At 36.5% G+C, this 24,240-nt stretch overlaps 3 protein-coding genes across 7 annotated transcripts; 1 reads left to right on the plus strand and 2 right to left on the minus strand.

Moving 5' to 3' along the window:
- Nucleotides 1-150: 150 nt before the first annotated feature.
- LOC108979677 (pyruvate kinase 1, cytosolic) lies at nt 151-7,335 on the minus strand. Of its 2 annotated transcripts, XM_018950388.2 has the most exons (17): nt 7,040-7,335; nt 6,797-6,893; nt 6,586-6,683; nt 5,869-6,024; nt 5,361-5,438; nt 5,065-5,196; nt 4,855-4,935; nt 4,498-4,569; nt 4,337-4,426; nt 3,596-3,740; nt 3,256-3,344; nt 2,323-2,418; nt 2,123-2,190; nt 1,780-1,879; nt 1,374-1,424; nt 973-1,032; nt 151-637 (listed from the first exon to the last, which is right to left on the minus strand). In XM_018950388.2, exons 1-17 carry the CDS (start codon nt 7,106-7,108, stop codon nt 485-487), a joined length of 1,635 nt encoding a protein of 544 aa, XP_018805933.1. In that variant the 5' UTR covers nt 7,109-7,335; the 3' UTR covers nt 151-484. The 2 variants fall into 2 exon arrangements, with proteins under 2 accessions (XP_018805933.1, XP_018805935.1); XM_018950390.2 differs by lacking the exon at nt 1,374-1,424 and having other exon boundaries at nt 7,040-7,334.
- Nucleotides 7,336-13,127: 5,792 nt separating this feature from the next.
- Nucleotides 13,128-19,212, plus strand: LOC108984787. Of its 4 annotated transcripts, none has more exons than XM_035688574.1 (7): nt 13,128-14,155; nt 15,334-15,478; nt 15,620-15,673; nt 15,769-15,860; nt 17,291-17,526; nt 18,129-18,305; nt 18,608-19,113. In XM_035688574.1, the coding sequence occupies exons 1-7, from the start codon at nt 13,341-13,343 to the stop codon at nt 18,703-18,705; spliced, it is 1,617 nt and encodes a 538-aa protein (XP_035544467.1). In that variant the 5' UTR covers nt 13,128-13,340; the 3' UTR covers nt 18,706-19,113. The 4 variants fall into 4 exon arrangements, with proteins under 4 accessions (XP_035544467.1, XP_018812391.1, XP_035544468.1 ...); XM_018956846.2 differs by having other exon boundaries at nt 18,226-18,299; XM_035688575.1 differs by having other exon boundaries at nt 18,226-18,305; nt 18,608-18,715.
- A 304-nt stretch (nt 19,213-19,516) lies between these two features.
- Nucleotides 19,517-22,782, minus strand: LOC109015904 (leucine-rich repeat receptor-like protein kinase PXC1). Its single transcript, XM_018998353.2, has 2 exons — nt 21,176-22,782; nt 19,517-20,488 (listed from the first exon to the last, which is right to left on the minus strand). Exons 1-2 carry the CDS (start codon nt 22,530-22,532, stop codon nt 19,815-19,817), a joined length of 2,031 nt encoding a protein of 676 aa, XP_018853898.2. The 5' UTR covers nt 22,533-22,782; the 3' UTR covers nt 19,517-19,814.
- Between the last annotated feature and the right edge of the window lie 1,458 nt (nt 22,783-24,240).

A 24,240-nucleotide genomic window follows, 5' to 3' on the forward strand; every position in this document is an offset into this window, starting at 1 on the left:
TTCCGCAAAAGAAAACCTAATTTCTCAAAGAGCGCTAAAGGGTGCAAGTTTAGGGGTACTTTTATTTGTATGTAAATGACATTTTGTTCCAGTTTGTTTATTATCTTTATCGATAACCCCAGTCATTGTTGTCCCTACAGCTAGCCAAAATAACGAACAATCATTTAATAAAGAACAAAGAGCAGAGCGTCTACAACACCAAAATAACGATTTGAATACAATAGCACTTATTATTTCATCACAATACGGACCAATGATACTGCCTCCAATTTGAAAAAGATGCCCACCTGCGCTCGTATTACTTGGATGATCGAACACGTTACAAAAACAGCAATAATCAATATATATATCAAGTCACATGCAGGCTAGTAGCCTAGTCCTCGTGACCTGAGATGTAGAACCATATGGGTGACAGCTACAGTCCTCCCAACGTTTCAAAAAACTATAAGCAATACCTCAAGACTGACGATGAGAACAGTTTATATTAATCCTCAAGCTCAATAATCTTGACCACAGATGCATCCCCAACTTTCTGGCACACAACAACTCGATCGTGCGATTTAATCACTCCTGCTGTCTTTCCGTGGTCAAGGGCAACCTTTAGAACCGACTCATTAGTAGCGCTTGTAGACTCCGCCTGCAATATTAGGAGATACAGATTTCATAAAATATAATTGATGAATAACAAAGTAACATCGCATAATTAATGCCAATGAAAAAACCCATATTCGTATGATTATAAGCCATGCACAACTAAGCATACATTCCACACGGGTAACCTCGGATTGGAGTCAGAAAGATTAGGATGAACACACAACTCATAATCGGTACATAGGAAAATGCCAAATCCTTGGGCAAGGCAACGGTATTCGTACTTGTTAAACAAAAAATATTTACTTTTATTCTTTTCTTTTTTCCGACAATTTCATCAAGAGCCTTTACCAAGTTACAATAGGTAAAATAAGAACTTACAGGATGTCTGGGATCCGCAAGCATGGGGAAGAGGCCTCTGACTACAAGTGATTGCCTTGCCTATCCATGAAGCAAACAGATGGATTCATTAGATTGGATATAAATGGGGAGGTACAAAGTAAATGACTATGAAATTTCAATAATTAATTGAGAAAATTTAAAAAAAAAAAAAATCATAAAAGTGCACTGAATTTCCCCCCAGAAAAGGAAAAATGTTTCTGGAAATTAGTTAGAGACATAGAATTAAGTTAAAACCATTGATGACAACATCCAAGTTATACAGTAAATTTAGGCAATATTAATAGTAAACCATTGCATCATTAGATTTAGCTACACATTCTTTATATAAGAAGTAATAATCCATAATGACAACTCAACAAGATTCATAAAAGGAATATTACATTAAAGGGATAAAGGCTTTCCGACATGGGATACGAACTAGACAGTTGATCCTGGACAAGAAAACAAGAGGATAACAACCTGAGCTTCAAACCAACAACATAAGGGGAACATACCATAAGCATCAAAACCTGCGTAAGACTTCAATTTTAATCAATCGTTCCTTCTCCTATATGGTGATTGAAATAGAAACTTATATGGCTTATATTAAGATGTTTAGCATTATTACAACCAAATATTTAAAGATTTTAAGGAAAAAAAAAACTGAAGGATAACCAGCAATGCTTATCCTTCCAAACCTCAAGAAACTATTTGAACAAGAAGAATGCAGTTACTAGAAGGGTTTTCCTCATCAAAATTTTCTTAGAATAAAACAAAAAGACTTCTTTCAAAAGGTCAAGAGAATACCTCAAAGGCTCCACTAAAGCTCCATTTCAGCTGATTTGTCTTAAGCCGGGGAATGACAACAGATATAACTGGCATTGTTGGCCTATACTTGGCAATCAATCTGTCCATAGTCATGTAATTTTATTTAGAAAGAGTCAAAATAAATGGCTGCAGATGAGTTTCCAATGTGATTGATATTATGGATGTACATCCCCAACCCCATTTCTTCTTCTTTTTTTTTTCCTTCAGAAAATAGAAATTCAAGCTTGTACACTGATAAATCGGAAAGACAAATAGAAACATTTTATTTTCGAATATACCCATTACATGCACATTTACATTAAACCATCCACCAAGATAGTACCTTGCAGCCCTTCCTGAAGAGGTGAAACAAATAATGGCAGATGCCTTCACCTTAATGGCAGCTCGTACCTTGACAAGTGAATATTGGTCTATGAGAAATCCAATTTGATGGTGCAATAATTTCAACAAGAACTGTGATGGTGCAGTATAACTAACAACAAAATATATTAATGAAAAAGAGCAGCATTTAAAAATGAATACCGCTGAGGAAGCAATAGATTCCAAGTGGGTCATTGGCTCTCCAACATATTTGACAGTCTTCTTAAAATAAAGGTCTTGATTGAAAACCTTCTCTGCCTACAAAGATTATTTCAGAGGGAAAAAAACAAATAATGAAAAACCTCGTACAATGTGCATGTTCCTAAATCCAGGATTATTACACACGTTATCAATTCTTGAAGCACTACTAATAGATAACTAATTACCCTGAATACTTGACATGCAGCAAAGGCTGGATTAGTATTGTCCAACAATTATTAAAACAACAAATACATTCTTCTCATAGCAATTTAGAAGATATTGTGGAACACCATTAGTCTAAAATAAGCCATTACCGTAGGAAAAATAAATCCAAGCAATGATTGGGAATGCGTGGTATAGATGTAATAATCACCACATTCCAATAAGTCACAACTACAAGCCAATTCATTACAATTATCGATATGCAAAAGTACCCTAGCAATAACAATCAAGGCATGTATATACATCATATTCATGAACAGGGTGTCAACAGGTTACACACAAGCCAAAAATACAATTTGCTTCAGTCCAGATCCTATCATTCTATCAGGATCTCACTGTTTCAGTTACTAAACAAGACCCACAACGCTGCCAGTTATTGGCTTCCCATCCTTGTGCTTCAGCTCATGATGTTGACATCCCAATTCAGTAAATAAAAATGAACAAGACATAGAACAACTACAACTCCCTTACAGCAAAAGAAAACTACTAGCATTCACAATAGAGCATGTATCTGTAAAACCCAAACTTTCCACATGCCCAAGTTCAGGACTTGAGTCACTGAAAGGCATGATGAGTTCAATATTCTTCAAGATTCAACTTTCATAAGTTTAAACCCCACAAACAAAAATAAATTAGTCAATCAACAAAAATATGATTCAAGAGAAGATATACCTCAGCACAAATTTTACCAACAATAGAGATAGTCTCAACAGGGTACAACCCACGTAGAGTCTCAGCACCCAGAAGAATCGCATCACTTCCTGCACCCATTAAAAAATGTGTTAGACAAGAAAGTCCGTTTGCATGTAATACTTACAGCAATGTCAAACAGAAATCAAATACAAAGAAGAGAAAAGAGGAACCATAAAATGGACCTAAATCCACCGAGCGCATCGTAGTATTTCACACACAATCACATATTATATCCAATCCCGCATCAAGGAAATCCGTGACTTTGGCATCAAGGTTTTCTAAATTAACAAGTGTTAAAACCAGAAAAATAGTGACACACCATCCAGCACAGCATTGGCAACATCAGTTGCTTCTGCACGAGTTGGTCTCAAGTTGTCAGTCATACTGTCCACTACACGAGTAACCACAGCAGGTTTTCCAGCCATGTTACACTTGTAAAGCGCAGCTTTTTGAAATAAAAACACCTGCAAGGTACATAAGATATGTTGGCTGACGCAAATAATTAGTTTTGATAGCACGAAGATTATTCAGTTATATATATTAGAGTTGGGAGAAAATATCATAGTATGCACGGTATGTTGCACAGTGCTGGATTTTTCTTTTTACATGAAGGTTTCATTGATATATATTAGAGTTAGAGGGAAAATATCATAGGATGCAAAGTATGTTGCACAGTGCTGGATATGTTTTATATATAAGGTAAACTTTCATAATCTTGGTACTTGTAAATCAAGGCTTGAATTCTAAAAGAAAACATTAGATATCGTAGATTTCAAAAAAAGGCGCAATTACTTTTTTTCCAATAAAAATTGGAAAGTTAGCACATAGATAAAAATATATAACAGAGGCAAAGATAAGTATATGAATTCTTATCTATCTATGGAAGCAATTTGAGCTAAAATGAAGCACAACTATATATCCCATGTAGTTATAGTTACCTAATTTATTTATTTTTTTGATAAGTATGTAGTTACCCAATTTATAAGTGTTAAAGCTTAACTTTTCACAATTAAAGCATAACACCATGAAATGACTATTTTATCCAAGTTTGGAAACTAACCTTTTCGGGAGGGAGATCTATGCCCAAATTCCCACGTGAAAGGATAATACCATCTGCCTCTTGTAGGATCTCATCGAAATGTGTTAACCCCTAAAAAGAAATCGAATTAAAGCCTTCTATAGAACTTAGACAATTTTAGTAGATACTAAGACGAAACTCACTTCAATGTTTTCAATCTTTGCAAAAATTTGAGTCTGATCTAGGTCACCCAACTTAGAAAGAAGCTCGCGGGCCTGCATTCCAGCACTAAGAAGCCTGTTAGAGAAGTTATCAAACAACTATACTAACTCTTTTTTTTTTACAAGTACATGTGAATTTTATTGATTATAACAATAGGTGTAGCCCAAGTAATCGGGTGGAAATACACCTCGTTGGAATTAGAACCCAATATAAGAAATCACAGAGACTTAGTCCAGTAAAATCAATGCAACATCTAAAATAACTAGAATACAAAGAAACATATCAATTCTAGAAAGAAGCCAAAGTAAAAGGAAAATACATCAAGGAAAAATACTTGCCTGTCGAACATCTTCTGCGTGCCTGGTATATGACAGTGAGAGGAAGTCAATTTTATTTTGAACTCCCCAGGTGCTTATAACCTGAAATGAGCAATGAAATATCACGAAATGCACTTAAATAGAATTACCAAAAACAAAATGAGAGAGAAAGAGGCACTGCAGCCCATACACTAATCACTAAATAGTGTACATTCAGGAGTCATTACTTGCCTCCTTATCTTTATCAGAGAGGGTAGGCAGATCGATATGAATTTGAGAGGCATGCAAAGTGAACAATGATCCGGCCAGTGTTGCAGTGTTCTTTATCACACAAACAACATCTTCCCCTTTCACTTCAGAAACCTTCACAACTCCAGATATGACTAATCAATTGGGCATGTATTATTCAATTCAATGCATCCTTGTTACAGATGATCTCCTCATAAAAGAAAATGAAAGATAATATCCCAATAGGAAAAAGGCATCTATTCCAATGGCATGAGCCTTCTTGGTCGTCTATATCTTACCTCCAGCCAAACAGAAGTAGTTTCACTTCCAGTGAACAGGTACTGACCCACAAAAATGGTGTCTCCCTTCTTCACTGCCTGCAAAAAAAAATCCAAGGCTTAGTTTCTTGTTCTAGAATTTATAAGAAAGAGTGTAAATTCTAAGAGAATACACCATCTAACTACAGGCATATGTTATTTCATGATTAGATCACACTGTACATGCTGCAGCACTCGATTAGATTTACAATTTACTATTTTATTCATTATAAGCAGATCAGTGATTTCCTGCATATGTTATCTAGAATCCAAAACCCAAGCCCCACGGTCTACAAGAAGGGCAAGTAAAATTTTTTAGTGAAGAGCAAGTAAAATCTAGTAGATGACAGTAAACAAGACATCATATATCATGATTCACATAATGCACACTATTCAGAACAATAATGATACAATTCTGCAGGAGCTTCCGCAACAATTTCACCATATACACCAAAGCTATATGATAATAAGCTGATAATTATTATCAAACCTTTGCCAGCCCATCAAAATTAATGGGCAATAGGTCTGAAGAGGCTTCTAGTTCTTGATTTGGTGTCAGAACAACAGAAGCGTCCATCTGAAGCGAAATAGATTTCCCACTTCTATTGACGACCTGCAACTCAGGGCCCACAGTGTCCAGCATAACCTGACATGCAGGGAAGAATAGTTTGCTCAATTCCTTTTCTAAGATTTCTAAGATTGCTCAATTCACGACAGCAAACCGCTTAAGAAGAAGAGCCCCCCCTCCCTCCCTCCCTCCCTCCCTCCCTCTTTTTGCAAAAGAAATTATTCATTGATTAGCATTGAGCACGTCATTAATCTTCATTTCAAAAGCAATAAAAATACTTCCAAAATACAAACCAAACAATGCCTAAATACATATATAGAACCCAAAGGAGTGAACATTAAACTCTCCGTCCCCTTTTCCATTTTCTTTTTTCTTATTAAGGAGTGAAGAAAAAGAAAAATAAAAAGAAACCCAACAAAAAAAGACACAGGAAATTCGAGAAAAAGAAAAATCCACTGAGCTCAATGCATTAGCAAGCGTTTCCTACAATAAATCGATCAAGGCGCAATATCCCGCTTTCCCGTAAACTAATATGATCCATAATCTCAGCACCAGAACAGAGTAAGAAAATAAACTTTTAAATAACTAATATTTCAGAATCCTTAGAAACGTAGCACAACGTAACGTAACGTAACATACAGCGCAAAGCTTCTGAGTGCTCTTCACAGCAGCCTTCAGATTCTCCAGAGTTTCCTGGTGATATTCCGGGTCACCCAACGAGAAGTCGAATCGGGCCACTGCCAAACAAAACACAAACCAACTCCAAGACCATCAGAATAAAGCTTCTCAAAAAAGAGGCAGTGAATGTATATAGCCGAACAAAAAGCACGCAAAAGCAAAAGCCTCATACCAGACATTCCAGCCTTGAGGCAACCCGAAATAATGTTCACGGATCGAGATTTCGGCCCCAGAGTCCCCACGATCTTAGTCATTGCAGGAAAGAAACTCTGTAAACGAGTCATAAACCACAAAATCATCAAAACTAAATAGATAGATCCCATTCTAAAGATCAACGTTGAGCAGACTAATAAAAAGGATTTGAATAAAATAAAATAAAACAAATGCAAAATTAAGAAAGAATCAAGATGCTTACGGCCTTGGATGGCTCCAGAATGGATGCCATCCTAATGGGCTCCTCTAGAAGCAGATGATTAGAATGCATCTTTCGTGTTAAGGGTGGCTCTGAACCAAGTACCACAACAATAAAAAATAGAGGAGAGAGAAAGAGAGAGGTCTCAGGTCAGAGCAGAGAACGGCAGAAAACAAGAATGGGCTTCGATCAGAGTCCGCTGATGAGATGAAAAGGGGGCGAAGGGATTTTTGTTGCTTTTCTTATTTAGAAAACTTGGAATATGGTTTTTGTAACTACGAAATACGAATGTTCAAACTTCAGATGCTTCTACTTTTCGGTTTCCCACTCGTTCGATACTTCTTTTTTTCATTTTTTTGTAATTCAACTTTAATTGTTTTAAATTGTGTTTGAATGTTGAAGTGAGTTGAATTGAGTTGAGATGATAAAATATTATTATAATATTATTGTTTAATATTATTATTATTTTAAGATTTGAAAAAGTTAAATTATTTATTATATTTTATATTAAAATTTAAAAAAATTATAATAATAAATTAAAATGAATTGATCAACCAAACGAATCCTTATTTGAAATGGAGAAAGAAGAAGTTAATAAAGAAACCAAAAAATAGAAGACCACTTTGAATTTATAACACGTGGAATTCTAGCTCAGCAGATTCGCGTGGGAAGGTGGAAAAATGTGTGTTGGTGGTACTTGATATCCTCGCGTGCTGGTGGCCGTGTGCTAAACTAACTAACAAAAAACTAAAAAGCAGCTGCTAATGATGTGTCGGGGCAGTTACTGTTAGGTGGCCTTTCGTGTGGCGCAAGAGAAAGGGGGCGCATCGCATGTTCATGTTGGTTGGATTTGGACATTTGGCCTAAACCACATAGGAGTGCCGTCACACCGTTTCTGCCCCGTCCCCAGTCCCCACTACAAAATCACTTCACACTTCACAGCCCACTTTTCCGTTGTGGTCAACTCTTATGAGCTGCTCCCGCTCTGGTACCATGATTGCAGTACGGTCGTCGGGCCGGGTAGCCAGCCCCTGTCTATTTTTAATAGAGATTAGAGACCCTGTATTCTATAAGTTGGGTAAATTATAATGATATAATTTTAAGTCGTAATTGATTAAGTTTTTTTATATAATTTATGAAAAAATATATTCATCATTCTTTTTTTCATTATCTACTCATAATCTCATGATATGATATTAGATAATAGGTTCACAAATAAAATATAATAAATAATCTTTAATCGTCTAATATCACATTATAAAATGATGATAATTGAAATTATGAGTAGCATTACTCATAAATTATATTCCATATATTTTTTTTAAGGTAAAACAAACTTTATTCATTCATAACAATATATTACAACTTTGATCTGAAACATATAGAATACAAGTCAACTATTACTTTTAAGGCTCCCTAATACACAAATTTCTTTGTGACTGACATGGTCTAATCTATTGATATAATTCTCCATAGACAAACCGTCTGAAAGATATCATCATTCTATCCTAAGACAGATTTAACAAACCCCACATTTTATCATAAGATAGAATTAAATAACCTCACACTCTGTCTAAAACAAAATAGATGACACACTCTATGGACAACAAATCAAGAGACTATGTATTTTTTTTAACTTAAAACAAAGAAAATAACAGAAAACGTAAAATATACATAAAAAAATAGTGAATTACAACTTGAAAAGCTATAGATCCACATTTTCAACTTTAGAGGAAATAAAAAATGCAAACACTAAGACTATAGTGGTGCGCCGCCCTGGAAGTACGACAGAACATCAAGTATGAAGAAACCAATGGCTCTAGTCCCAAAAAAGCCGCGTGTGGCAGCGATAAAGCTTACCTTGCAATGGCGCGTAGATGTCACATACATACTTTGGGCTAAGCGTGTGGCTCACGCGCCGCTTTGTTTAACGAGATTCTTCGTCTGTCTGAATGATCGGGGCCTTGGGAATCTTGCGGTGGGGCACGTGGTGGTCACCTGGCTCCGAAGAATAACATATATGCATTTCACCCTACTGTGACAAAAAAAAACCAAAAAAATAAAATAAAAACTATAGAGAAGAGAGATGAGGGATGATGAGGGAGGGCTAAGCCAAAGCCAACCCCACTTCTTTGGTCTATATTTTTTTAGGGAGCAACTGTGTAGAGAAAAAAATGAGAGAGCGAGAATAGGGTTTTTCACTCTGTCAGGATTCCAACCTTTATATTCCATCTTATTAGTAACGTAGAGAGTGTCTATATGTTGTATCCTCCCCCAACTTATAATTTTTCTTCTAATAAAATTTAAATTCTAATTATATATTTTTTCTATTTTGCTCCAAAGAAACTAAGTATTTGTTTGGCAACATAACTGATTTTCAAATGTTTCCTTTTAAAAATTACTTGATTACAAAATATTTTTCAATTTAAAATCTTCAAATTATTTGTCTAATCATTATATTTTTTTAAATTCTGAAAGAAAATATAAAAAAGAATACTATTTTTTAAAATTTCAAAACAAAAATAATATTCAAATAATTTTTTAATATTTTTATTCAACTTTTTTTGTCCTGCTTTCCCAAAGTCCATTAAAACATCTTAAATCAAATAATTTTACTATCATTTATTGATATTCTAAGTATTCAAACAAATCATTTTTTTTTTAATTAAATTGTGATGTCGGATTATGATAAAAATCATATATATATTTAAAATAGGTAACTATTAGGACTAATCACAAATCTTATATAAATAATTTTATACATTGACGTAATTTAATATAATACGTTAGATCTATTTTACAATAAAAATAATTTTACAATCTGATTGATCACATCAAATTATACCAATATATATATATATATATTTTTAATGAAAATTGTGTATAGACATACGTTTCTTTAAAATACTTTCTTAATTTATACCGAAGAGATTAGAAGCATAAATAAAGTGTCGACTTTAATTAAGCTAAATAAATCATTTTGAAGTGGAGTGAGTTGAATTAGCTAAATGCCTATTTGGGAATGTGGTAGAAGTTTTAAAAAGTACTTAAATAGTTTTAAAAGTTTTTTAATATGACATTTAAGTTATTTGAGTGTTACGTATTAAAGTAGTTTTAAACTCAAATAGGTTAAAAAGTATATTTGAATCCTCAAACATACTTTTTCGGATATTGCAGGACGTAATTTGAATTTTAAAAAGATTGTCAATGTACGAAAATATCCATAAAACTTTTAGATAATTACAATTTTTAAACTTTTAAAAATTATATGGTCATAATTTTTGAAAATTCAAATAATCATTATTTCTACATTGGAAAATATTTTTTAATTTGCTTTTAAACATATTTAAAAGTATTTTAAATATATAATTACTAAATAGTAAATAACTTTTTAATATTATGACTTATTACTTAAGTTATAAGTTATAATCCTTAAAATTATAAATTATAAATTATATTTTCCACTCAAACATACACTAAACTCTAATTGCACACTCTTTTATCTCATGAAAGAAACTCCACCCCACGTCTTGACACGCGTATTGTGCGTCGGCCCTAAGCTAAGTTATTTTTATAAGAGAAAATATACTTACAACCGTGAATTGCGTAACCGCCGCGTAATCGCTTTGAAAAAAATGAATAAAACATGGGACCCACATGAAAAAAATTAATTTTTTAATAGTGGACCTCACTCTTTTTCAAAGCGATTACGCGGCGGTTATACACTTCACGATTGTATGTAGAATTACTCATTTTATAATGTTCAAAGGATTTGCTATTTATTTTTACTTTACCGTTTATTTTCTTCTTTTTAATTTGTATGGTCGTAATCTACAAGTCATTCATTTTATTCTTGGTATGTTCGGGCATTTCTAATTTTAATTAAACCTGCATTGACGGTTGACCTTTCTGCCACTCATCCCAAAATTCATTTTATGGGCGGGACGAACTAATTTTGTGATAATTAGAATAATATAAATAAGATATAAATATTGTAAATATACTCAATATACAAAAAAATAAAATAAAAAATAGTATCACTTATGGATGTATGATTCATAGTAGTGCAAGTTCACATGTATTGAATATCACCTAAAACGTATAATGGCTATTTATTTGTTATTAGATGAAGAAGTGGAGAATGGAGAAAAAATAAGAAAACAAGTGATTTCGTTTAGATGTTGAATTGAGTCGAGATAAGTTAAATTCTTTATAAATAGTAATGAGTTGAGATGATAAAGCGAGTTTTGTGAGGGCCACCTGAGGTGAGTTTAGATGTGTTTTAATGTTAAGATGAATTTAGATATATTTATAGAAAGTTGAAAAAAGTTGTGGATCTCGCATGTAAAAAATTGTAGAATTGAAAAAAATTGTGGATCCTAACTGTAAGTCTTGAGTTGAAACTAGTTTAGTAATTTGAGAGTTGAATTTTTAGATTTTAGACTTAGTTAAAATTAGATTGAACTGACTTGATTTAAATTCAATCTAAGTTCCAAATAGGGCCCTTGAAACTAGGCGAAAATGAGAAAATTAATGTATAACAAAATAATGTATAAGAAAATAAAGAAAAACCTAACTCAAGTGAGAATAAATTCGTAGTACACTTAACTCTTAAGAATTATTTGTTAAAGAGACATTTATTTCTATTTTTTAATTTTTAGGTTCAAGCTTTTAAGTTTTTAATAAATTTTGGTTATAGCAAAAAGTCCAAATATAGGGATTTCTAAAAGTCTTTTAAGGACCATTAAATGTAGGTTTTTTGGGAGTAAAGTGGGTTATTGGATTTTGGATGCTGAAAATGTTTTTTTTTTTTGTTAACATGTATATAGTTTTTTATTTGGAGGTGGAGGCATTGCTAAACAACTGAGATTTTGGTTGGGTTTGTTGATTTTGCCTATAGCGTTAAATGATCCGTTTGGATTGATAGCGAGAGTGTTTTATCTCATTTAATTTGATTTCACCATTATAATTTTTCTAAATTTTTATATAAAATTTAATAAATAATTTAACTTTTCTAAATTATAAAACAAATAATAATATTAAACCATCTCATCTAAAACAAATTTTTATCTAACTTTCATCTAAAACATCTTATCTCACCTCACTATCCAAACCGCACCTAGACCAAATGAGATCCAGAACATCGATCAAAATTGACTTTGACAATCAACACCGAATTTCCGAAACCAACAAAATTTGAGAAATCCAATCTTATTAAACTAGGTAAGCATCAATTAATTCATTATCCCTAACGATGTATTTTTGCCAATACATTCAAAATTAATACCAACAAAAATAATCATTCATTAATCCATGAGCAATGCTAGATATAGTTTTTATTTGGGGATTGCAATGTAAGTCTAGACTATTTTAACTTTAAAATTTTTAAAAATTATAAAATTATCCCTCTTAAAATGATGTTTTCTCTTATTTAATAATGTGCCTGCACATGCAGTCTCTACTTGAGGACTGCAAATAGAATTTCTCTTAATCCATAGACAGCATACCATTATTCACCAATTAAACAATTATTAGAAATGCATAAAGTTCAAAGTTTACAAAATATATATATATATATATATACACGTTAATGAGAAGTGATAGGGAGGTAATTATTCAATAATTATTAAACAACTTTAGTTTGGGTTTGAATTAAAAATAAATAAATAATATTTATTAGAGAGTCGTGTCTGTACTAATTTTATTGGTTCTAAATTATAATATTAGTACATTTATTAGAATTACTATGCATCGTTAACAAACTAACATTAAAAAATAATTAAATTAGTACATTTATACCGTTGATTATCATATCATTTGTATCAATTAAAGTGATTTTTATTTTTATTTTTAATGTTTATTGTTGTGTCAAAGTTGTAAATGGGCAGTAACTACTTTTAACTCGGATGAAAAAACTCCCATTCAGAAATTTTCACAACCCTGCCAGCCCAAAGCAAAAGCCCTCTTTCCCAAAAATCAACCCAACGGACCAAAGCAATTAGACGCTCCGAGAATGCGATCACAATGAAAGGCAATAAACAAAGAAAAAGCCCAGTTTCGCAAATCAACCCGATCACAATGGGAGGCAATAATCAAAGATGTACGACTACTATTCTCAGTCTCTCCCACCCGGGTCCCACCCACGTGGCCACGCGCCGATATGTTACCTAAATCAATTAACGGGACCGTCACGGCCCTTCCTAAACCAACTCACTGTCCGTTAAGACGCCTCGTCCCCGTTCCCATTCTCTCATCCTTCTCCGCTAACGTCGTCGTTCCCGAACCCTAACTTTAACGTCCTCTAATGGCCTCCTGTGACGACTTCTCTCTCCTCGATGACGACCACCACCACCACCACCAATCTAACCCTAACCATCCCCAAATCCCAGCCTCTCATCACCTCCACCAAACCTACGCGCCCCACCGCTTCGCAACCAGATCCAATCCTGTCCACGCGCCGCCACCTCCGTCCCAATCGATCATCTCTCCCTCCGCCGCCAGCCCGCAGAAGATCAGCGGCGCCGAAGAAGAAGAAGAGGAGGACGACGGAGAAGACTACAACGACGCCGCTTTCTGTTCCAACCCTTACGACAATGGAACCGATCCAAATAGGGTTAGAATTGTCGATCTGCGGACCGAGAAGAGGAAGGACCGTGAGGAGCTCAGCGACGGAGCTACCAATTACGGCTATAACAACAACAAAAAATCAAAGCCCTCCGGCGGTGCCGGTACTTCCGGAGGCGGAGATTACCGGAAGGACAGGGAGGAGTGGAGCGACGCAGCGATCGCTTGTCTGCTCGACGCGTACACGGAGAAGTTTACGCAGCTGAACCGCGGGAATCTGAGAGGAAGGGACTGGGAGGAGGTGGCGGCGACGGTGAGCGAGAGGTGCGAGAAGCAGACGAAGAGCGTGGAACAGTGCAAGAACAAAGTGGATAATTTGAAGAAGCGGTACAAGCTGGAGCGCCAGAGAATGACCAATGGCGGCCTTTCTGTGAGCCATTGGCCGTGGTTCAAGCAAATGGAGCACATTGTTGGCAATTCGCTGCCGGTAAAGGCTTTGACTGACGAAGATAAAGGCGGTGGTTCTTCCGCAAGCACGCCTAGGCAGACGAAGAGGTGAACAAATGCTTTCGTCAATTTGGTTATCTATTCTACATTTGTTATTATTTGTTTCTTGGTTCTGAGATAGCATTTTCCAAAGCTTCTATGCTTGATGCTTTTGGGGTTTTGTCCCCTCTTCTTCTAGTATTGTATCGCAGTGGGTTTGATTCGAAATCTCCCTGAAATTGATAACTGTTTTGAGAGTCAAAGCAGCCGCTCTGCTTGCTTATCTGGTTGGTACTGCCGTACTGTGATGAAAATGGATCTAGTGAATTAGTGGGTCGGTGGGTGATATTGAACCCTGTGTGTACAAATTATCAGCATACTATTACTCTTACCTGCTCAAGATTTATGAGAAACGTGATTATAGAAAAAATCTAGTAGCTGGTTTTATTCAGAAGTCCACACACACTGTATACTGTAATGGAGAAATGAAACAAAAATTATTATTTTTTATTTTTTTATAAGTGGAACAGAAATAATTTCTCTAATACAAAGTTTGTATTTAAAATGATATTTTACAAAAAGAAGAAGGAAAACCTAGCTTGACAAGCATGAATCTTTATAAGTATCTATTTGCAATCATGTGACATTTTAGATGAGCCCTTCACCCTGATTATAAAAGCAGACGAGTTTTTGAATATAAGCAGCACCTAGCAGCAACTAATCTTACAAGTATGCGTCTGAAAAGTTTACTGGATATCTATCCTGGAAACATGTACCTGGCTGGTCTCCTTGTGCTCCCAAAACTTGAAGTTTTAATGTTGATTGTGTAGGTGCGAAGTGGTTATGTAAGCTTGATTTAAATTGGTGCTTTTCATTTGCAACAAAATGTATATTTCACAGCATTTGTGCTTTATGCATTTGGACTTTTGTTGATCTTGTTGATATACACTGTGATTTGTTTTCACATGCAAGGATAGGGCTAATTTATTCAACAAGCAGGTATATAATTAATTTGCATCATCACAGGGATGTTAGCATTTCATAGACGCTTATAGATAGGAATTCGTTGAGTTTTGTCCTCATCTTTTGTATCCTAATTAATTTCACTGAAACTAAACGAGGCATGTCTAATTATTCACAGTGGTCAAAGAAAACCGTCTGTGAACTTTTCTTTATTGCGAGACATCTTGAAGTTAATGGTGGGATTTTAATCCTCGCCGTATGTTCTGATAAATGTGCTTTTGCAGATCAACAATTGCAATGCCCGGTCCTGTAGGTCAGGTAAACAATGTCAAACCAAAATCAATATCAAACCCTAGATGGCGGAGAGTAGTCTTCAAAGTTAGTGGTGTTGCTCTTGCTGGCAGTGGCCCTAACAATATTGACCCGAAGGTTTGGTGTGAGCCCACTATATATATAGAAAATTTGATAGAATAAGCTTGAATATTGACCTTTTTTGTGAGAAAGGGTTCTCACCTTAATATGTTATCTGGGTTGTAACCTAAGTTAAATTGTTTTCTTCTTGATTGTCAGGTAGTAACGTTGATTGCCAGAGAAGTTGCAATGGCTTGCCGCCTTGGTGTAGAGGTATTATTTTTGGCATGATTACTCTTGGCAACATGGATGTTTGCTTATGTTTTGTACTTGGCATGGGACGTTCTTCATTTTTCATGGTATCCTAGGTGGCAATTGTTGTTGGAGGTCGTAACTTCTTTTGTGGAGATACGTGGGTCACCACTACAGGTTTAGAACGATGTACTGCATACCAAATCGGGTAATGCTGTTGCTTTTTAGAAGTCTTTGCATTCTTGAATTATAATGTCTTCTCTTTTGAGTCATGGTTACCACTGAGATAAATAATGTAAGGTGAGATTTTAGGATACATACATATATATTATAAGTTTTAAATTTTGTGTCAGGTGATGATAATATGTCATAAAATATGTTACGAAATCTTATTTGCAACTTATATCATTACTTATACAACAAAATTTTTTTTGCTTATTATTATTAATATTTTTTTTATAAAATTTTATGAACTTGGCTGCATCTGGTGTGATCCCGTTTGCCACTACTTCCTCTGGCTGAATTGTTATTTCTTCTATTAAGAAATCTAGAATTAACCAGTAGAAGGTGCACTGAAAAGTAAAAGCTTCCAAAAATGTAATTACAAGACAACATATTTTAATTCTGCTTTAGAACTTATATTTATTAAAAATTTGCAAGACCAAATCAGGGTGCAAAAAATCAAAAGTCCTTTTAATATCCTCCCAGATACATGGCTTACTTGGGTTAATATTCTTGGAAAACAATCTAATTGAGGATCAGGAGGAGAATTGGCCATCCAATCTTACAAACTAATGGAGACCGAATTTGGAAAAAGAGATTTGTACCCATGACGTGTTGTATCTGAGACCATACTGTAAAGCTGAATTCTTTGCTCTCTTTCATGTTAAATCATCAATTGTTACAAAACCTTAAGCTGATAGGAGATGATGAATTGAATCCTTTAAATTATATTCTCTAACACACTCCCTCATGTGCTAGACCATACAACACATGGACCCATCTATTATGACATGAACTTGACATGATAATTTAGAGATATAGTAGACTTGGGTTTGAAATCAAGACCACCACTTTATACCATGATGAAATTAAAAGAAATCAAGAGAAAGAGGAGGAACCAAGTAAGCTTAAATTTTTGGGATAAATGATGATTTAAGAAAACATTAATGAATTTTCTTGTAAATTTGTCTTGTATACTATGCATACTTGAGCAGTTGTTTCGAGGAGTGTTGAACACATGCCTATTGTCGGATGGTTCATATGGATATGTTGTGATTGAGAGAGAGGGTAGTTGTCATTTTCAATGATGCTATCTCTCTCAACTTCCATTGGATGAAAGTGGCTTTCCTTTTTTGTTTTTTCCTGCCTATTAAGGAAGGGGTAGATAATGATATGTCAGCCGCTTGACTTCTAAAAAATAATGCCTATAAGCTAGGGAGGATATGCATGGCCAGGTTGATATTGTCTCCTATAGAAGAATAAATGGTAAAGAGTAAATTTTGTATTGTATATGAAGAAATTGTCGTCTCTTCTCTTTTAGCTCAACAAATTAAGAAGAAATTGTTCTATGTTGTTTGCTTTTGTACAATAAAATTATATTAGATTTTTTATTCTAACATGTAATATGTGTGCCAGTATGATGGCAACGGTGATGAATTCCGTACTGCTCCAGTCAGCATTAGAGAAGATGGGAGTTCAGACACGTGTGCAAACTGCATTTTCAATGCTGGAGGCTGCTGAACCATACAGTAGGCAACGGGCCATCCGACATCTGGAAAAAGGCAGAGTAGTAATATTTGGTGGTATTGGTGCTGGTTTTGGAAATCCACCCTTTTCCACCGACACAGCTGCGGCTGTTCGAGCTTCGGAGAGTATGTCTCTGCCCCACCCAAAGTTATTGATATTTTTTTATTTGTATTGGTGCACATGGTCCCTCTCACTCTCCCTCACATGCACGTGCGCATACATAGACAAAGGTACTATAGTATCTCACACTTAGGGTGGGTTTGGATGTTGAAGTGAGTTGAGTTGAGTTGAGTTGAGATGATAAAATATTATTAGAATATTATTGTTTATTATTATTATTATTTTAGAATTTGAAAAAGTTGAATTATTTATTATATTTTATGTTGGGATTTGAAAAAATTGTAATGATGAGTTGAGATGAGCTCAACTTCCAAACGAAGCCTTAGTATGAGAGGGTGGTCAATGAGATGTTTGGAAGGTAGAAGTTCTTGTGATGTATAATGATTCCAAAGGGCTCCAATTTTAACATTGCTTTTGAAATATAAGTCTTAATGTGACTTGGGCTTTCCTGGGTCATTATAAATGGTATCAGAGCTAATCTCAGCAAAAAGTATCGGATTTGAGTCATGTTACTTGTAACGGATTAGCTTGACAGGGACACAACAGCCATGCATGTGCACACATACCTTTTGGGTCTTTTGTAAATTATGTGCTGTTTTTCTCTCAGTTCATGCCGAGGCAGTCCTCAAGGGCACCAATGTTGATGGTGTGTATGATTGTACCTCTCGAGACAACAATTTTACATTTGAGCACATATCTTTCAGGGATCTGGCCTCCAGAGGTGCCACGTCCATGGACACAATGGCACTGAGCTACTGTGAAGAGAACAGCATTCCTGGTTTGTGTAATTTCTTTGTGCTTGCTTCTGTGTAGGGTGCATCTTTATATTGGTATAGACATTTTGAGTTCATTTGGTAACCAATATCTCAGTGCATCATATTGAGGCATAGAACATTATTTCTGTAGATCAACTGATAATCAAGTATGCTATATATTATTTGATTGTCAATATCTCTTGTGAAGGTATGTGAGTTTCATAAGCCTGGATATGATAAGCTGTCAATAGTAATTTAACGAAATGGGAAGCAGTTTTGGGTTTAGTATGAGGGAATTGCAGACAGATTAATTTATGTTTTTCATGTACAGTTGTGGTCTTTAATCTTCTTGAGCCTGGCAACATCTCCAAAGCGCTATGTGGAGAGCAAGTTGGTACACTGATTGATCAAACTGGAAGGATTAGCTAATATCTATGAAACTCTGATCTGATAAATTACCAGGTCATGTTACGAGATGCAATCTCAAGTGAGTTGACCCTTGGAACACTTACTGGGCACTTGAATTCAGCTGCCGGCTACTATTTGTGGAGGCTTGGATGGTTATCCTGAGCCGTGATTTTCTTCCTTTACTGTACACGATAACTGATCAAGGTTCAGAAATGCCCAGTACTGTTCATGTTGTTTCTACTTTCTAGTGTTCGCTTTATTCTATATCTGCATCTTAGTGAGGTGCTTATATTTCTTGTATCCTTATATTTGTAAATGTTGTTGACTTGAAAGAAGCCATTAGTTGGGAGAATAGTTGGTCGAGATGAATTAACAGTGAGTGCACTGATAATGGATTTATTTGGGAGCAAGTTATAGAGTTCAAAGTCATGAGTCTGTTATAGATTGAAATTGTTTTGCCGTAACATGTATGATGAAATTCACACCTTCTTAATCTATTTTTGAACTACTATTAATAATGCCTGATAATATTGTATGTTCATGGGGGTTGACGGTGGAATTTATTAAACTGGGAGAGAGGAGAGACGATTGTTGTGAGAATGGGCTGCAATTTTTTATATGTAAAAGAAGGAATAAATTCAGCACTCTGAAGTGTGTGGACATGCTATAGGATTGAAATATTGCCTTCTTTGAGAAGAGAAGGGGGTGTGGTTGGCGACCATGTCCATCGGGAACAACAGCTTTTGCAGTTCCTTCCTTTGTCGTTGTGGTACTTTCCAACCTTCGGGGGCTATGGAACTAATTAACAGGGTAATTAGGCTGTCGAGGCTGGAAAAAAGGCTGCTTGGAGAGCAACCGTACTTGTTGAGATTCTCTAGCTTTGGAAATAAATGACGAACAAAAGTAAAGTTACATGACACGGAACAAAATAGAACTATCCTGATGGATCTTGGACAATCAGAGCTCTCCACTAACAGCAACATTGGAAAACATAGAAGCTTACAAATATTACAAAGAAATTGGACAAGAGAGTCTGCAACAGCCAGAATTTGCAGCGAGACAATGCAAATTTAAACGAGCATAGAAACATTTGGCAAATACTGAAGCAATTTTAAAGAGCATAAGCATCGTCAAGCCAATCCATCTTCAGTGGTGGCAAGTGAAGGTGAGAGTGAATTGCGCGACTCATCGTAATCCTCCCCAAGAGGAGACTGCTCCACCCTGATGTCCTCTATCATCTTTGCCACTTCCAGCATTGTTGGCCTTTTCTCAGGCTGCGGCACCACACAGGCCAACCCCACATGGAGCATGGACACAAGTTCTTCCTCGATGTTCTTATACCTCAAGAGTTCTTGATCAAATACTTCAGCTGTCCACTCTTCTTTTACAACCGATCGAACCCATTTGGGAAGGTCTACACCCTGTTCGTCCTCATCCACGCGTGGCCGAGTTGGTGAAGGGTACTGGGATGGAGCTTTCCCTGTCAGAACTTCCAACAACAAGACCCCAAAGCTGTACACGTCTGCCTTTTGAGACAGCCTCTTGGTTTCTGCTTGTTCAGGAGCCCTGTATCCTCCCAATCTTGCAACGGCATGAACCGAGTTTAGAAGCAACGACAGCCCAAAATCAGACACGCACGCAACACCGTTCTTATCAAGGAGCACATTCGAAGATTTCACATTCCCATGAGGTATTTTCGAGGCGCTGTACTCTTCGTGAATCTTAGCTAGTCCTCGAGCCGCTCCTAGCACCAAGCTGATCCTTGTAGTCCAATCCAAAGGAATTCTCCCCGGACCTCGATTCCCTAAATAGTTATTCCAAACATAATATCGTATACCGTTGAAGCCTCACGTGAATTATCATTCAGATGGAAACAATAATAAGTAGGTAATATAACATAATTGAACTCGAACATAAATAAACCCTCAGATGTCAAAGTTCAGGTATATTATTATTGCACCACTTCGAGATTTCTGAAATATTATTATAGCCTTGAGAGTACTTGTATTGAATTATGTATCTGTATATTTGCATGATATGATCACCTTAAATTGGATTATATATTTTGCATGATATGATCACCTTAAATTGGATTATATTAGATTATGCATATTTAAAAATTTGTATAGTTATAAACAGTATATTTTTACAAACTTAAAGATGTACTGTTTACTCTCTAAATCTATTTTTTTCTCTCTCCTCCCCCTCTTTCTCTCAACACCAACCGAAACAAACATTCTCCCAAACATTCTCCCCAGAGATTTCTTTCTTCTTACTCTCTCGACACAAAAGAAATTTGAAAGAAAAAAATAAATAAAAATAAAATAATAATATTTTATTATTATTTGACTTGAAGATTCATAATAATGTAAGGTGAAATTTTTTCTTGAGATGCAAATTAATCCATCTCCAAAAATGTAATTTTGAATGCCACTGCTCTTAATAGGTATTACGTACGTGCTAAGAAGCAGAGATATAATTTATTACTAACCATGAAGAAGTGAATGCAAGCTCCCATTTGGAAGATAATCATAGACAAGAAGCTTCTCCTCCTTGGCATAGTAATAAGCTCTAAACCTCACGATATTTGGGTGCTTGAGCTTCCCGATCACATCCATATACTGCTCAAACTCCTTCCTCTCACAGGGGTTCGCGTCCTTGAGACGCTTCACGGCCATGGTACACCCGTCATCGAGTACTGCCTTATACACTGTCCCCAAGCTCCCTTTCCCCAGCATCTCTGCTGACGCCCTGAGCAAATCCTCGAGCTCAAACTGCTTCTTCCTATCGAAAAACACAAGCTTGCTCCGGTCCGTGGCGTTAGTCCCATCGCTGCTATCTCCGCCTCCATTGTTGGCATACACCTTCTTCTCGCTCCCACCATAACTACTCGCACTCCTCCTCCTCTTCCCACTCTCGCTCCCCGCTAACGAACCCGAGAAGCTCCGGTCTCTCGCGCAGTAATGCGCTACGATGAACGACACCACCACCAACAACGCCACGCAGTTGGCTATCACAATGGCCACTATAGCACCTGTGCCTAGCCCTTTCCTTGATCCTCCTTTGCCTTGACTAGTCACAGGCGCTTGTGGCAACGAGCTCGGGTTCGAAGGTACGGTCTGAGTAGAAGCAACCGCCGGTGGAGTCCCTGTGAACGAGCAAACGGGCAAGGGGCTCGACCCACATAGCCCTTCGTTCCCTGAAAAACTTTTGTCGCCGAATTTCCTCAGTAAACCGTCAGGCAAACGTCCGTACAACTCATTGCTCGTCAAGTTCAGCTCATTGAGATTTACCAGACTGGCTGAGAGGTCAGGAACCGTCCCAGAGAGGGCGTTGTTCTGCAACCGAAGCGTGAGAAGCCGATTCAACTGGGACAAATCTTTGGGAATTGGGCCGCGCAGATTGTTGTCGGAGAGGTCGAGGCGGAGGAGACGCTGAATGGAGGATATATCGGGTGGGATCTCACCCGAGAGATCGTTGCGGGAGAGGTAGAGAAGCTTGAGGTTGGTGCAGTTGGTGAGGGGAGAAACGGTTCCGTTGAGGCGGTTGTTGTGCAGGTCGAGGAGGCGGAGCTGGTCTAGCGGGGCCAGAGAGTCAAGTGGGCCGCGGAGGTTAAGAGAAGGGAGGGAGAGAACGATGACGCGTCTGTTGTTTGAGGAGCAGCGGACACCACGCCACGACGCTGCGCAGGCGTTACTGCCACTCCAGTTGGACTCGAGCAGGCCGTGGGCATCGGTCTGGAGGCGAAAACGTGTGAGTGCGTCTGTATCATTGGGAACACAGAGAGAAAGGGTGAGGAAGGAGAAGGCTAAGGCGAAGGCCAAGGGTAAGAGATAAGGATTATTCATCGATCTTTTGGTGTGTTTGTGGTCTCAGGTCTGAGTGGGAATAGTGGGTAAAGGAGTCAGGAGGAGGAGATTGATTTTTTAAATTTGTATAGTTTAGTGTTCAAACTCCGGAGAGAGTGATAGCTATTAGCTAGTATCTTTCTTCACTCCATGTCTTGGCCAAACGAGTTAAAAAAATTCTAGACGGAGAAAAGAGAGACTTTTGTGTGTTTTTTGTCTGATAAGGATGAGATGGACGAGAGAGAGAGAGAGAGAGAATTGAAATGATTAAAGAGGGATAGGAGGATGAGAATGGGAGTGTTGTTTGTGAGTGTGTTTATGATGTCTTTGGGAGCAACACTTTTTGAGGGAACATAGGTAAATAACTAAATATGATTAAAGGTGGCAATAGTATATGGGAATGAGGGTGGAGAGTGGTTGGGTGAATGATTGCATTTCCCTCCTCACTCCTCTTGAATCGAATGAGTATAGAGGTTTATTTTAAATCAAGTGCTTCTTTTTTCCCTTACCAATGCTATGCATGAACAAAACAAATATGATCCACACTTTTGCATGGTACAACTTATTCCCTCCTACCCAGCCCCATTTACAGCCAGGATAACCCATAATTTCTCACTTTAAAAAAAAAAAAAAGGAACATCGATCATGGCAATGCTTTTTATCAAAATTATTAAGCCTTTACTATTTTACTTCTCAATCTCTCCAATTCGATCGATTCAAGAGGAGTAATGTCACATAATATAAGGAGGATCTCCAATCAGTGATAATATATATATATAGAATCGGCTACTTAGTACCACTACAAAATGGGATCGATTCATACGAGGATGCTTTTGTAAGATGAACTTGAAAATGATCATAAGTAGCTTTGATATATAGGATGCTTTTGTACGTCTTCTAGACAATATTCATGTTAAAGGTAAAAACCAGTATCCTCCAAGATTAGTGTTATGGATTTAAGAGTAGCATGATTCATGGATCTTTCTAGATTTATTTAAATCATGCATGACTGTTGGCTTTACTGGTTCGTTTGCCCTTTATTCAGAATCTGGTATAATTACACTTGCTTTGGGCTGTGAGTGTGGACCACTATATTTAACATTTTGCTACATGCCGAGCGAACATATCCTTTGGTTGGTAACTTGGTTTGTGTATCAAAGTCATGTGCTGCTTCGATCCCTCCCTCCTTATAAAGAGAAAGTCAGGGACAACCAAAAAAAAAAAAAAAAAGTTACGCACATAATTTTATTTGTCTGCTGTTCTTCCTTCCTTTTCGTATGGTGGAAGGAAAGAGTGCTCTACTTTAATTCATAAGAAAGCAAAGTTGCTGCACCAAACCCATAATGATGATGGAGAGAATATCATGCAAACATAGACGGGATGGTATAGAACTTCCAAAACCCAATTCATCTATAATATTCTGCACTTTCATTCATGGGCTTAATTGTAGATCACCTACTGGGGCGGCCTTCCTCTATTCTTGAAACGAGGAGTTTACAAAACAAGCTGAGCACAAACTACTTAACAAAAACTAAGCAATCTATCTTTGACTACGCAGTGGCAGTGAAAACCCCGGAACACTTGTGACTTTTCCAGCTGCAGGATTAGGATCTTCCAAATCCAAAGTGCTTTTCTTCTGTGAGAGTTTTGATTGATTTTAATTTCAAATGCGACATGGTGGGCTCATTTATGGTACACGCCCAGGCCA

Source organism: Juglans regia, chromosome 3 (assembly GCF_001411555.2).
Source record: "Juglans regia cultivar Chandler chromosome 3, Walnut 2.0, whole genome shotgun sequence".
In the NCBI taxonomy this organism is placed as follows: Eukaryota; Viridiplantae; Streptophyta; class Magnoliopsida; order Fagales; family Juglandaceae; genus Juglans; species Juglans regia.